At 38.4% G+C, this 14,756-nt stretch overlaps 3 protein-coding genes and 1 long non-coding RNA gene across 6 annotated transcripts; 2 read left to right on the top strand and 2 right to left on the bottom strand.

Moving 5' to 3' along the window:
• Window positions 1-401: 401 nt before the first annotated feature.
• Window positions 402-2,644, bottom strand: LOC6586296 (transmembrane protein 185B). Its single transcript, XM_002011876.4, has 4 exons — window positions 2,307-2,644; window positions 2,165-2,235; window positions 1,529-2,103; window positions 402-1,461 (listed from the first exon to the last, which is right to left on the bottom strand). The coding sequence occupies exons 1-4, from the start codon at window positions 2,342-2,344 to the stop codon at window positions 1,066-1,068; spliced, it is 1,080 nt and encodes a 359-aa protein (XP_002011912.3). The 5' UTR covers window positions 2,345-2,644; the 3' UTR covers window positions 402-1,065.
• A 337-nt stretch (window positions 2,645-2,981) lies between these two features.
• LOC116804835 lies at window positions 2,982-3,519 on the bottom strand. Its single transcript, XR_004364853.2, has 2 exons — window positions 3,294-3,519; window positions 2,982-3,228 (listed from the first exon to the last, which is right to left on the bottom strand). It is a non-coding gene; the product is annotated as an uncharacterized LOC116804835 (long non-coding RNA).
• Window positions 3,520-3,521: 2 nt separating this feature from the next.
• LOC6586295 (NADH-cytochrome b5 reductase-like) lies at window positions 3,522-4,445 on the top strand. The gene has a single exon (XM_002011875.4). The coding sequence runs from the start codon at window positions 3,522-3,524 to the stop codon at window positions 4,437-4,439; it is 918 nt and encodes a 305-aa protein (XP_002011911.2). The 3' UTR covers window positions 4,440-4,445.
• A 928-nt stretch (window positions 4,446-5,373) lies between these two features.
• LOC6586294 (band 7 protein AGAP004871) lies at window positions 5,374-14,721 on the top strand. Of its 3 annotated transcripts, none has more exons than XM_032733190.2 (4): window positions 5,374-5,419; window positions 13,394-13,907; window positions 13,974-14,139; window positions 14,199-14,721. In XM_032733190.2, the coding sequence occupies exons 1-4, from the start codon at window positions 5,389-5,391 to the stop codon at window positions 14,394-14,396; spliced, it is 909 nt and encodes a 302-aa protein (XP_032589081.1). In that variant the 5' UTR covers window positions 5,374-5,388; the 3' UTR covers window positions 14,397-14,721. The 3 variants fall into 3 exon arrangements, with proteins under 3 accessions (XP_032589081.1, XP_032589080.1, XP_002011910.1); XM_032733189.2 differs by lacking the exon at window positions 5,374-5,419 and adding an exon at window positions 6,636-6,961 and having other exon boundaries at window positions 13,445-13,907; XM_002011874.4 differs by lacking the exon at window positions 5,374-5,419 and adding an exon at window positions 6,638-6,961.
• Window positions 14,722-14,756: the final 35 nt, after the last annotated feature.

The raw sequence follows: 14,756 nt of genomic DNA, 5'->3' as shown, positions 1-14,756 counted from the left end.
ATTAACCTAACCGACCATGCAACGTTATAGATGTTTAAAACTCGCCATGCATTGATGTTTTCCATTTCTGTGGTACTATGTCAAGTATTTTATTGAGTGCCTCTCATCTGTTCCAATGGCTATTTGGATATGTTTTACGACATATATTATTATTACGAAACAAACGATGGTACTTGATACTTTTTAGAGTGCAACTTTTTACCTTTGCATAACTTTTTAGGCAACACAATGTAAGTAATTTAAGATACGAAATATGTCAGCAAATACGAAATGTAAAACTTTGTAGCCTCCTAATTTGAATAAAAATTATAATACAAATTCATATCTAACTGGCTTATCGTCGACCTTCTGATCTAGAGTATGTGGACTTATTTCCCTTGTGTCGCCCATATGTGAAGACATTTTTAATTGGAAGCACTTAAGAGATTTTTAATTTTGTTTTACTTATTTACAAGTTCTTTTTAACATATTAAAACCCCTTATAAACATAACAAATATGTACACATACAAGGTAAAAATAATTATAATACCAATAAAATGATGTGTTCTTCAAAATGTTAATAAAGTAATTTACAATTCACTCGACTTGAGTTTAAATTTGATCGAAAAGCTACAAAAAATATATAAATATTTATATATGTATATAAATATGCACAATTTTTTTTTTGTATTTTTTGTTGCAAAATTAAACCTGGCTAAATTAAACCTGCTTAAATAATAAACACCAACTATATGTACAGATATTATATGCATGCGTGTATATTGAAGAGCACTATCTGGGCTTCAGTTTGCGCAGGTGTATATGTGTGTGTCTGTGTATGATTATATTTAGTTGCTGTGAGCGGGAAAGTTTACAAATTAAATTCAGTACAAATTAGCTACGGCCAAGGTTTGCATATGCAAGTGTACACATATGCATGTGTGAATGCCTAAAGCTAGACCCCTAATAATAGGTGGTCCTATATGTATATATATATATACATTCATGTTTAGATATATGTTTTTGTTATAGCATTGCAGGCAATGCTTATCATTGTTATATGTTATTATAATATATGTTTGTATCTAGTCAGGCAAATCAATGCTGATGAATGGCACCACCGGCTTCATTATATCATTTTTGGCAGCCTTCTTGCTTTTCTTTTCGTGCTTGCTAAACTCATGGAGAGGATCAGTGGCAGCGATATTGCTGGTTGATGACGACGACGCATCCAGCGGCACAGATTGACCCGCATTGCTTTGTGTTTCTGCATGATAACTGATGTTTCCGTATTCCTGTAGAAATGGCATGGCCGAAAGCAGAAACTGGCTAAACGATTTACGAATGCCAAACCACCACATGTTACCGCCTTTGGCGGTAAAGCTCAGTATAATTAGTGCCAGTATAGAGACCAGCAGTGGGGAGAATACCACAATATACGGAAACATGATTTCTCCATCCAGCTTGTCGCAAATAACCACCTATGCGACAAAATTGATTACAGCTATTATTATTATCATTATGCAAATCAGTCATAATTCGTTTTACCTGAAAGCAGAGCAATGGCAGCACAGTACAAATGTTGCCAACAGCTGCATTTAGAGCCGCCTTCTTCTGTTGCAACGATACTTCGGGTGTACGCATCATAATGCCACAAAATATGATGTTGTATAGTACGCTGACCAAGCTAAGGCAAATGACAATCCACATGGGCACAAACACCACATCCCAGTTCCAATATACAAATTTGTCCAGCTTAAGTGGCAGCGACACAAACTGTAATGCATTGACAGCCAAAAAAAGCTCTAGTTCAAAGGAGCGATCATGCTTAACCGCCCAGACACAGGCTCCAACGCTGACCACAGAGCCAAATATAAGCGGTATAAAGACAAGCACCCATAAATGACGCTCCGATGTGAGCTTGTCGCATGCCAGCAGCTCGAACATAAGCAATATGAGGTGCAAAGATAGAGATATAAGCATCGCCTTAAACTGTGTGTAGGAGTCGCCCTCAAGGCGATAGTGCGGATAGCGACACCAGACAATGGCACCCACTATAGCGCCCAGTATGGCAGTGCATTTCCAAATCCACAGCGGGGTAAAAATAGCCCAATAGGGCCAATCTGCAATTAGCCATGCAAAGGTTGAAGTTTCCACTTAATGTTTTCAGAGCTATTGTCTTACCTATGTATCCATCGAGGCGCAGCGCGAAAAGCGCTACAAACGAAAATAGGCTGCAGTGCACTATAAATTTACTGATAATGACAATTGGGATGGGGTAAATTATTAAATGTAACGTAAACGGCAGTTTGTATGCATTGCTCACCATGGGTTGAAGTCACGAAATAATGATTCCAGATTCATGTTCTCTCAGACAGTATAACACGCTTGCAACTGCTCTCCTATGTGTGCTATGCTTGCGTTATTATTCTGAAATCCAGATCCTGATGAAGAGCTTAGCCACTAGTTGCTCATTATTGCTGTCGTTGTGAGGCGCAGATGTCTGCCGTTTGCTATCTTAAAGGCGCTTAAAGTGGAGGGTAAAATGACCTACTTTTTGAATATGCTTAAACGTATTTTGATACTTTATTTACACACTGTTCGACACAGTTAGAAAAAGGCATACTAAGTAATTTTGTTGTTTTTATCTGCCTATCAGAAAGATATCGGACTTTCACGATTAACCATGCCAGCGATATATCGATATTACTTTTTTTTTTTACCTCTAAGAATACTTGTGATGCTCGCTAATTTTTATAAATGAAAATTTTAAAAAATAAATTGAAAAAAAAATATATATATATATTTAAATTACACATTTTATTGATCTAATCGAATGAGTTTTAAAATTAGGTAAAATTTACGTGGGTCCGATGTAATTGTTAAATGTTCGTGCAATATCGCCCATCTCTAGTTAATGCTCATGCCTAGTGATGTAAATTTGGGTCGAAAATTCGATGTCGATGTTCATCGATGTTTGCAAAATGATAAATCGATGTTGTGTAAAACATCGGCTATAAACATCGATGTATCGATGTTTTCTACCAATTCCGTTATTTTTCGTTAATTCAATTCTTAAACAACATTTCTTCAACATTTTGTTCTATTTTATGAATGGACCGCAGGTGGTCCTTCATGTTGGTCGTGTTACCCGCAATCTTCAAAACTTTGTTGCAAATGTTGCATTTCGCGCTATTTCCATCAATTTTGTAAAGTGCCTCCAGCAAAAGCTTGTCTTTGTTGTTATTCTAGAATAAATACATTTGTAATTGCAAATAACTATATTTATATATATTTTCAACAATTTACTTACTTTGGCATTGCAAACACAGGGTAAAAAAAAGAAACAAATTCGCGAATTTTTCTATGTGGCAGTGTATCCATATGTTCTGCAATGTTGTGAAATTTAACGCCCGATGTTCTGTCAAACATCGATGCATCGCTTAACATCGGTATCAATAAAAACATCGGAAAACATCGGAAAACATCGCCAAAAAAACATCGATTGTCGATGCATCGATGTTTTTTCACATCACTACTCATGCCTGAGAACGAAGTCGACGAAACCGATTGCTGTGGCAATGGATGCACCAATTGCATTCTGGATAATCCGCCAAAGCTCAGTCAACAAGCATTGCTGGCTGGCAAACGAAATGTCATCCTAAGTTATGCCAGATTCAAGATGCTCAGCAATGTAGTCCACAATGGTGATGAACAATTGAGATTACTACATTTTGTCTACGTCGCTTCGGATGATGAAGAAAATGATAGTATTTTGGACATTCCGCCGGGTCATCATGTAATGTTGCGCGCAGAGCTAGCTGGACATGCTGCACCTTTACTGCGTCCCTACTCACCTTACTGGACGGATTTTGTTGCAAAAGAATTCAAAATTCTAGTCAAGCTACAGCCGGGTGGACCTATGTCCGACTATTTAGCAGCTTTAGAGCCCTTGCAAGTGCTTAACTTTCGTGGACCCATTGGCAACTATGTGCATGATTCAAGTAGTCCCAAATCCATATATATTATAGCCCAAGGCGTAGCTATTGCCCCCACGCTGCCAATTGTCGCCCAAGTGCTGGACAACGAGGATGACATGAGCTGCATACGGCATTTGATGTGTGTCAAGGACTTGCAGCATGTCTATTTTCGCGGTCGTCTGCTCGAATTTGCCAAATACTGGAATTACCGCAGCTGCCTCTATCTGGCGCACCAGAAGTGCGGCTGTGGTGCCGCCACCTGTGATGAACTCTGCGTGCATCTGAAAAAGGAGCTGCGCTACAATGAAAGAGCGCGTAGACTGCGCCTGGATGCAATGCAGTTGGCAGCCCAGAAAATATCCAGTAATCAAAATGGTTCCATTGTAATCATTGCTGGAAATTCAACATTTCAGCGCTCTATACGCGAGCAAGCCATCATTGCCTTTAAATTGTCAGATGAAAATATATATCTATTATAAACAATACATGTAACTATCTCTTGAACATATGTATATTTCCTACTAAATATGCTTGACCCATATTTAGGACTGCCACCCGTCCTGAAATTACGGGACATGTTCCTCTTTTGAAGGTATTCCCGGTGATGACCTGACACGAAATTGTCCCGGTTTTCTACTATTTCGATAAAGGAATCATTTTGACAAAAATGACAAAAATAAAAATGTTAAAGTCGGGTATTACCAACTGCAGAATACTCATTCACATCTCATCAGCAATATACCAAATCTCTAGCATCAATAGTGCCCAAAATATATGTAGGAGAATTAAAAAAATCACTATATCTTCAGATCCGATTTGCCACGGCCCTAGTGGGCGTAGACTAATGTTAATGTCATTACCTCACGTGCAAAATGTCAGCGCTCTAGCTTTACAACTTTAGGATATTCAGTTTTATCCAAATTGTTACGCCCCCACTAGATATATCCACCATAGCTTGTTGGTCTTGGGGTGTCAACGCGAATCTACATATTTAATTTTAGATTTCTAACTCAACAAATGATTTCTGGCACATCGTAAAATGCATTTTTCGATTTGCCACGCCCCTAGTTATCAGCTAGCACAGTTTTTTACAACACACGTGCACTCGAGCTGTTACAGGGAAGTATTCAAAATAGCACAATTCCTGTATGCAATTCCTACGCACAATGCAAATTTCGGAATACGCAGTGGTCAGCCGAAAGAAATAAGTTACTTGTGGACAATGTTAAAAAAATACTAATTGTTCAATTTATAAAGAATTGATGGATAAAAGAAATGTTAGTTTGTTGAGAAAAATAGGCAGTGTGGAGAAGTATATCAGTCAATCATCAGTGTAATAATATGATGCTAAATAAGAAGAAAGTGAAGTAAAGATGGAATTTATACAGTGGCGTAGTCGTCAACAGTCCCGGATGGTAGCTCTGCCGGATGGTAACCCTGCCCATATTTATAATAAGAAGTAAGTTTGTTACTCAACAGTGTCTTTCCACAAGGAATCTGTTATCTTTAATTCGGTAGAATTTTTAATGCACGAGTATTTAATTTGTTTGTAAAGATCGAATCATTATGAGAATTCAAAAATTAATAATTTAAATGTATATATGTATGTATATACATAGGTATTCATCTTGACTCCAATTTGATTTTGATCAGATATTATATTTTCTATACATTTTCGCACATCCAACAAAATGTGTGTTTTTCAAAACACAGTTGGAATTATAATATAAACACTGAGTCACCGATCCCATACATTTCATCTGACCTTATGAATCAGTTATTTGCAAGCCGAGCATTTTTTTATACCCATTGAAAATGGGAAATCAGGGTATATTGGTTTTGTGAAAAGTATGTAACAGGCAGAAGCAATCATCGCAGACCCCATAAAGTATATTTATTCTTGATGAGCTAAGTCGATATATATACATGGCTCTGTCCGTCTGTCTGTCCGTATGAGTGCGTTGATCTCAGAAGATATAAGAGCTATAGAGCTGAAATTTTGCATGCATACTCGTGTATACGATAAACAGTACAAGTTATCATACTTTTTCGATAACTCATCCAATAGCTTTTTATCGAGAATAATCGAAAAATTCATTTTGTTTTTTCAGCCTAATGGCTGGAGACTTCAGATATACTGCAAATACATATATTTATGTTCATTTAATGAATAAAATTTTCTTGTAATATACAGATTTTGCATACCACGCCCCATTTTCCCTCAATTTGCAAAAAATGTATTTCAAGTACAAGAGACTTGTGCTTGAGAATGTAAACTTTTAACCATATGATCACGTTCTGAAAGTTTCATAAAGATAGTCCAACTACAAGAGATATTATATAACTAATAAATTCTCATAATATTGCCCACACTGCAGCGCAGCCCAAGCGCGTTCGCTGCTAACTGCGCAGTCAGCAGAGCGCGTGTGTATGCATGTGTGCATAAAAGAAGTGCATAATGAGTAGAATACCAGCTTAGAGGGTTCAGGGTCGAGCAGTCTCAGCTAGAGCCTTCTTACTTGTTTTAAAATGTCCGTGTATACAACCCGGTTATGGAGTTTTGCTTTAAAAATCGATAATTTGCCCCGTTATTTTGTTATCGATTAAAAACATTATCGAAAACCAGTAATTAATTTCAATTCCAGTAATTAGTTTCAAGCAGACGCTTATCGGTCTTGTGAGCGGAAGCTTTCGCTGAAAAAACAAGCGAAAAATATCCGCTTCGAGGGTCCGTCCAATCAGTTGATATAACACGATTATTAGTATTCGAGCGGATATTCGACGTGTTCGGTGCATTGTAGAGCCAGAGAACAGAATTTCAACATGGGACGTAATTCACCCGTTTACTCCAATTACGAGGACTTGCACGCCTCAGAGCTGCCTTCGGTCTCCAACTCCCATGCGGTGAGCATTATGAGACCAGAGCAAATGCCTGAGCCGGAATATCAACAAACAAATGTCAAAAGTGGTTCTCCGCCGGAATACCGGGGATTCAAGACGTGTAAGAACGATCAGATCTGGCAATTGCCAACAAAATTGTGAAAAGTAAATAAGATTAGATAAGCGAATTGCTTATGAATGCAATTGCAAGTCGTAAATTCTTTAAAACAGTTCAATTCATCTGTGTGATAAACTTAATTAGGTGTTTGTGAATTTCCCATATGCGGTTTTATACCCTGAACCCATTGAAAATAGGAAATCAGGCTATAATGGTTTGTTGAAATGTATGTGACAGGCAGAAGGAGGCGAACTGATTCGAACTGATTCGATTTAGCCCTGTCTGTCCGTATGTTTGAGTGCGTCGATCTCAGAAGATATAAGAGCTAGAGACTAGAAGCTTTTTTTAAATGTCCGTATATATAGCGCGGATATTAAGTTTATCTCTAAAAATCAGTCATTCCTTTATTTTGCTATCAATAAAAACCCTAATCGAAAATCAGGTATAAAAAAATTATATGCTGTACATCTTTAAAGCGAGAGTCGCCAAATTTTAAATGTTAATTCATATGAATAAAAGTTTCAACAAGAAAAGTTACTAAACAATTAAGTTCTTATCCTTACATACATATGTATGGAGTAAGCTCATGTGTGTTTTTGCGTGCGTGCGTACGTCTGTGTGTGTGCGTATGTGCTGTTTCTTGTGTAAGGAATTATTGAAATTACAATTGCTCGATGGGTTCAGAGGTTTTCGCTGTCGAGCAGTCTCGACTAGAGTTTTCTTACTTGGTAGTATATAATATGTATAAAATATGAATATATATATATATATATATATATATATATATATATATATATATATACTAGCTATATATATATATACTAGCTGGACGGCAAACGTTGTATTGCCCTATCCATTATTTCTAGGTAAAAAATTGTTGAAAGCTATGTTGTTCAGGTTGGGATACACTCTGATTAATTTATTAATATGGTAAACGACATTCTTCGTTTCTTGGTCGGGTGCAAGAACAAATAATGCGGATGGTTTGCCAACACGTGAGCATGCCACGTACAATTGACCATGAGAAAAACACGCGTTTTCTAGATTGAGGCCACAAATAGTCAAAGATTGACATATGTATGTATGTCATTGCATCTTGCGCATATTCATTCATATGACGCGGGCTACCTGTGTATGTCGCTGGTAAAATAGTCAATCGACCAACATTTTCAAAATCTCCTTTTGTGATTATTGCATCGTGTAAATGAATATACTCTTCCGAACGCAATTTAGCTTGATTTAAACGGATGAAAGTCAGGCGCTCCGTTTCGATTTTCACGTACATGTCAACGCAGTATTGTTGAAACAGTCGACGAAATCGCAACAAATAATTGTCAGAATTTTCACGAATCATCAAACAATATGCGTAATAATTCATCAAACTAACCTTCTTGGCAGTTTCCTCACCTGAAACAAATACAGTAAAAATTGTATTTTAGAACCCCTAACAGATTGCCGACTCTTACAACTACTTTCTACTGAGTTAAGAGTGATACATTTTTTTGTGTACCAAAAGCAAACAGAATGAAATGTACATATATAAAGTTAAAATCAAATGATTTTACCATTCAATGGATTAATCATTTTGATATTAAAGTGATATCCATCGTCTCCTTGCCAAAACATCAGCGGGTATTGTAAAGCGTCATATGAACGGTGCGTTTCAGATGTTCTTTGTAGTTGCCCAGTACTGCGTCGTGTAAGCACAATATCGCGTGCTTCCAAGCTTTCACCAACAATCACGATTGCCACTTCATCGATTGTTGGAGCATTAAATGTGCGTTCATGTGTTCCAGCTGGTCTTTTATCTGCTCTGATTACTACTTTATAGTCATCTCTTGGCATGCGCTCTAAAGCAGTCTTGTACAGCTTGACCAATGCATGATGTTCGTGAAGCATTTGCTGCAAATCGTGGAGAATTGCTCTTTTCATAGTTGTGTTGATTTCTTGACGCCGGTCAAGTTGTTCTTCCATATTGCCCATGAAGTATATTTGCAAGAATTTGTGCTGTGCATATTCAATAGGTTGCTGTGATCCAATGCGATGGCAAATCTGGCCTTGAATTTTTAAATTCAAAGCCATAGTTATAGTTAGATTTACAAACACTTTTTAAAAAACTACATTATTCCAATTTTATACCCTGAACCCATTTTCAATGGGAAATCAGGGTATAATGGTTTTGTTGAAATGTATGTTACAGGCAGAAGGAGGCGTAACAGACCCAACAAAGTATATATATTCTTGATCAGGGCGACGAGCTGAGTCGATTTGGCCCTGTCCGTCTGTCCGTCCGTCCGTCCGTCCGTCTGTCCGTATGTTTGAACGCGTCGATTTCCGAAGATATAAGAGCTAGAGACTTGAATTATGACTTGAAAATGACCGTATATACAGCGCGGACGTCGAGTTCGCTTTTAAAATTCGATAAATGATCCCGTTATGTTTTTATCGAGTAAAAACATTCAAGTTCATGTCAGATGCCACTATAGCTAATTGTGAATGATTTTTAATTTTTTTAAATTTCTCAAATATTTCGTTCAGTCAAAAATTAATTAAAAATCATCAAATATTTGGCCAATTAACAAACGCACGTGCAGAAGCTACAACAGCATCGTATGCGTGTGCACACATACATTCAAACTTCTTCTAGAACATTCTTTGAATTACATCAGCTGTTAGTTTGGTTTAGTTTTGGTAAATGGCGCTGCAGCAGTGAATCTATTTGAGTTTTGCCAGCGCCACTTGCAGATGTGAGGTGGCGTAGTGTGTTAGCGGCATGACACTCGATTAAAAAGTCGCGGTTCGAATCCCGATCGGTGCAGTTGATGTTAATTTTTATACTCATTCACGAAAGTGAATCAGTATATTGGTTTTGTGCAATGTCCGTCTTGCTGTCCGTCCGTCCGTCTGTCCGTCTGTCCGTATGAACGCAATCTATTTCGGCGCTATTGAAGCTAGAGACTTGAAATTTGGAACACATACTCGTGTATATCCGATTTATAAAGTGTTAAAATTTTCCCGATCCGCCCACTAGGGGCGTGGCAAATCGGATAAAACTGTATCTCCTAAAGTTGTAAACCTAGAATGCTGAAATTTTGCACGTCAGCTAATGGTATGATTCTATAAAGTCTGAAGATAAATTATAAGTCTACGCCCATTAGGGGCGTGGCAAATCAGACCTGAAGATATAGTGATTTTTTAAATTCTCCTATATTTTTGACACTATTGATGGCAATGAATGTTGAATAAATTGTTGATGGGATGTGAATGAGTATTCCGCAGTCGGTAACGCCCGACTGCAACGTTCTTACTTACTTAATATTTATAATAAACTTTATTAAATCAAATATGCACCATTTTGGTCGACCACCTTTTGCCATTTTTCCACTAGAGACATAATTCCAATCGTGTAAAGCTTTCGTGGTTTCTCTTTGAAAAACTGCTCCAAGTAATTTTCACAGGCTTCTTTTGAAGCCAACTTTACTCCATTAAGGGAGTTCTGCATTGACGGAAATAAATGGTAGTCCGAAGGTGCAAGGTCAGGTCTATATGGTGGATGCATTAAAACTTCCCAGCCAAGCTCTCTCAGTGTTTGCCGGGTCATCAAAGATGTGTGTGGTCTGGCGTTGTCCTAATGGAATACGATGCCCTTTCTGTTGATCAGTTCTGGCCGTTTTTTTTTCGATTGTTTGCTTCAATCTCATCAGTTGTTCACAGTAAAGTGTCGAATCAATCGTTTGACCAGGCTGAAGCAGCTCATAGTGGATTATTCCTTTCCAATCCCACACAGCATTACCTTTCGAGCCGTCAATCCTGGCTTTGCGACCATTTGTTGAGCTTCACCACTCTTGCACCATGATCTTTTTCGCACATTATTGTCGTATTTGATCCATTTTTCGTCTCCTGTTACCATTCTCTTCAGAAATGGTTCGATTTCATTTCGTTTCAGCAAAGAATCGCAAATGTTAATTCTGCCCAATAAATTTTTCACAGACAATTCATGTGGTATCCATACATCGAGCTTATTTTTGTAGCCAGCCTTTTCTAAATGGTTCAGAACCGTTTGATGATGAATGTTTAGTTCATTTGCGATGTCATGGCTGCTTATGTGACGGTTCTGGTCAATCCTTTCCATAATTTCATCGACTTTTTCAAAGATTGGTCGACCAGAGCGAGGTGCATCTTTCACATCGAAATTTCCAGAACGGAAGCGAGCGAACCATTGTTGTGCTACACGATCTGATAGAGCATCGTCACCGTAAACATCACAAATTTAATTAGTGGCTTGCGTCGCATTCTTCCCTTTTTATACAAAAATTTCAAAATATAGCGAATTTCTTCTTTATTTTCACCCATTTTTGAACAGCTGTAACTTTTTTCAAATTCTTTGAATTAAATTTTTTTTTTTTTGGCAATCGAAGCTTTAACAATCGAACACCACAATATGTACACAATGTGATTTGTAGCACTGGAGATATACGACGCCAACGACATCTATTGGCAAAATACGAAAAAACTTTTTAGACTATATATGTATATATATATATATATATATATATATATATAGAGAGAGAGAGAGAGAGAGAGAGAGAGATCATATAGATGATGTATGGAATTCAGTACTGGCTATTTTAAAAGACTCATAACAATTGACTCTTTGAGTTACTTAAGATACGGAAAGTTTATAGTATGTAGCTATGTTTACAACTTTATGTGAAATATAGCAATGGAAATTCTTGATTCTTGTAAATCCCATAGTAAATAGGAAATTCAAGTGAATATAGCGAATTGTGTCTTAACCAATACCCAAATATGAATGAATAAATGAAAAATGCGTAGAATAATTGGAATAGCATATGTATCTGCGTTGGGCTAAAGGAATCTCCTAGATCGGTTGTCCCGACTATAGTACTATCTTTTATTTTAACCACTTTTAAGTATTTCTTACTATAATATGGTATAGCAATGCGCAAGGGCTCTTGCCTTCCAAATTAAGCTAGACAACGAATTAAATTGCTAATAGAAGTGGTTAAATTCTGATCTGAAGCGGTTTGAAATACTTTTAAAGAGCTAATTTAATGATTCAGTAAATGAAATAGACAAAAGCTTACAGATCATCTCGCTATCTATTTCGCCATGATGTTAGCTGAAATACGAGTGCATAGACTTACGTATTAACAGTGCTTAGTAATATTGTCTTTCTGAAACAAGAGCCCCAATCCTTTGGAAATAGTGTCTCTAAATTACAGGGTATCGTCTAACCTGGACAGACAGGGCCATTTGCTATCTAATGAGTCAGCTTCTTTAGATTATTTGCATGCAACATTTTCATCAAAGAGTCAAATAGAGTAGACTAGTAGAGAGTAAGTTAGAGTTACTAGTAGATAAGCTATAAATATGTAAATATGTAAATACATGGATGGCTCAAACCATCCGGTTATTTATAGTTATAGTTTAAAGATTTGCTTATTGTTTTGTACAAGACAGATTGAAAAAAGAAAATATGTAAAAACAAGTAAGAAAGCTACAGTCGACTCAGCTCGACTATGAGATCCCCTGAACCCTTGGAACAATAGCTATTTCAATCATTTTTCGCGTCTTTCAGCTTACACAAGAAACACGCACACACACACACAGACGCACGCACACACAGGCATACATACACACACACACACACACACACACACACATACACACACAAACGCATACACACACACATACACACACAAACACAAACACACATACAAACACAATCACGCATGGGCTGCAGTGTGCGCTTACTATGAAAACTTAATTGTTTAATAACTTTTTTTGTGGACATACGATCTTCATGAAACTTTGAGATTATGATAAGAACATGGATATGCATGTATTTGCCAAAGCACTCTAGTCTAGTCTCTAGTCTCTAGTATTTGAAATACGCTTTTTACAAACATGAGGGTGAGGGGGTGGATATAGGGGTGGGGGGTAAATGAAAAAAAAAACGAAATTGTATAAATTGCATATAAGCATACATTAAAAATTTGCAGACTCTAGCAATAAAGGTGTAGAAGATATAATTTTATAACTGGGTTTCGATAAGGTTTTTTTATCGATAAAAAGAAGATCGGGATGAGTTATCGATTTTTATTGATAAACTTGATATCCGCGCTGTAATTACGGACATTAAAAAAAAAATTAAAGTCTCTAGCTCTTATATCTATGAAATCGATGCGTTCATACATACGGACAGACGGACAGGGCCAAATCGACTCAGCTCGTCACCCTGATCAAGAATATATGTATATACTTTGTGGGGTCTGCCACGCCTCCTTCTGCCTGTTACATACATTTCAACAAAACCATTATACCCTGATTTCCCATTGAGAATGGGTTCAGGGTATAAAAAAATCGACCGAGTGAGTCATAAAACGCCCTTGATTGCTTTTGTGATTGCAGCTGAGAACGAGCCCTTAGGCTGCATGGAACTGATAGTGATAACGCTTTCAGTGCTGTTCTTCATTTTGACGTGCCCGATTTCCGTGTTCTTCTGCTTGAAGATTGTGGCCGAGTATGAGCGTGCGATCATATTTCGGTTGGGCCGTTTGTGCGGCGGTCCCCGTGGTCCGGGCATGTTCTTCGTGCTGCCCTGCATCGATCAGTACCGCAAGGTGGATTTGCGCACGGTTACATTCAATGTGCCGCAGCAGGAGATGCTGACCAAGGACTCGGTGACGGTGACTGTAGATGCGGTCGTCTACTATCGCATCCATGATCCACTGTACGCGATAGTGCGTGTGGAGGACTATAGCACATCGACCCGTCTGCTGGCTGCCACCACACTGCGCAACATTGTGGGCACGCGCAATCTCACCGAGCTGCTTACCGAGCGCGAGACCCTGGCCCACAACATGCAATTAACCCTGGACGAGGCAACCGAGCCCTGGGGCGTCATGGTGGAGCGTGTAGAAATGTAAGCCACTAATCGATGTGCAAAGCGCCACATGACGCTAACCAATCGCCTGCTTTCGCCCTGCAGCAAGGATGTGTCGCTGCCCGCCTCTATGCAGCGCGCGATGGCCGCCGAGGCGGAGGCGTCACGCGATGCCCGCGCCAAGGTGATTGCCGCCGAAGGCGAAAAGAAGTCAGCAACTGCCCTTAAGGAAGCCTCTGATGTCATTTCCTCCAGTCCATCCGCTTTGCAGGTGTGTCAAGTCAGCTCCCAATGATCGAATGTGTTTGACAATCGCTTTCGTATTTCCAGCTTCGTTATCTGCAAACGCTGAGCAGCATTTCAGCAGAGAAGAACTCAACTATTGTGTTCCCACTGCCCATGGAGCTGCTGACCCCGTATCTGGCCAAGTATTCGCCAATGGCGTCGTTGCCACCAAAGCCTTTGCAGCTATCATCAGATCTGCTCAATGAACAGCATGCTACATATCCTCAGCAAACAATTCTATAATTGATGCGTACATATACATATGTATAGTCACTCAACAGAGCAGATAACAGATAACTGATAGCAGAGTATTCGTATGTGTGTGGGCTCATGGTACGTCATAGTCGAGCAGTCTCGAACAGAGCACGGTAAATAACAGTGCCCTGAACCCACACATGCATACTCTGCTATTAGCTATCTGCTATGTGCTCTGTTGGGTGAGTAACATTTCTTGTAGATGGAACTTACTCATCACACTCAAAGAACGTAATAATGGCATTCATTGTTGGGCATTTGTCTTAGCTTAAGTCTCTCGTATTTCAAGTAAACGATCTTTACATTCATTAAATCCTGCGCAATTGATTTTAAATCTCTTCAAGGTCT

The sequence above is a fragment of the Drosophila mojavensis genome, unplaced genomic scaffold (assembly GCF_018153725.1).
Source record: "Drosophila mojavensis isolate 15081-1352.22 unplaced genomic scaffold, ASM1815372v1 contig_136, whole genome shotgun sequence".
NCBI lineage: Eukaryota > Metazoa > Arthropoda > Insecta > Diptera > Drosophilidae > Drosophila > Drosophila mojavensis.
Note: the sequence above shows the minus strand (reverse complement) of the source record. Positions and strands in the feature narration are given on the sequence as shown.

Excerpts from the sequence above, each read along its gene's own strand:
- LOC6586296 (XM_002011876.4), bottom strand. The coding sequence starts at position 2,344 with ATGAATCTGGAATCATTATTTCGTGACTTCAACCCATG. Across the intron at positions 2,236-2,306 it reads TTTCGTGACTTCAACCCATG|TAAATTTATAGTGCACTGCA; the intron begins GTGAGCAATGCA and ends TGTCATTATCAG. Across the intron at positions 1,462-1,528 it reads TGCCATTGCTCTGCTTTCAG|GTGGTTATTTGCGACAAGCT; the intron begins GTAAAACGAATT and ends TTTGTCGCATAG.
- LOC6586295 (XM_002011875.4), top strand. The coding sequence starts at position 3,522 with ATGCCTGAGAACGAAGTCGACGAAACCGATTGCTGTGGCAATGGATGC.
- LOC6586294 (XM_002011874.4), top strand. The coding sequence starts at position 6,784 with ATGGGACGTAATTCACCCGTTTACTCCAATTACGAGGACTTGCACGCC. Across the intron at positions 6,962-13,393 it reads ATACCGGGGATTCAAGACGT|CTGAGAACGAGCCCTTAGGC; the intron begins GTAAGAACGATC and ends TTGTGATTGCAG. Across the intron at positions 13,908-13,973 it reads ATGGTGGAGCGTGTAGAAAT|CAAGGATGTGTCGCTGCCCG; the intron begins GTAAGCCACTAA and ends TTCGCCCTGCAG.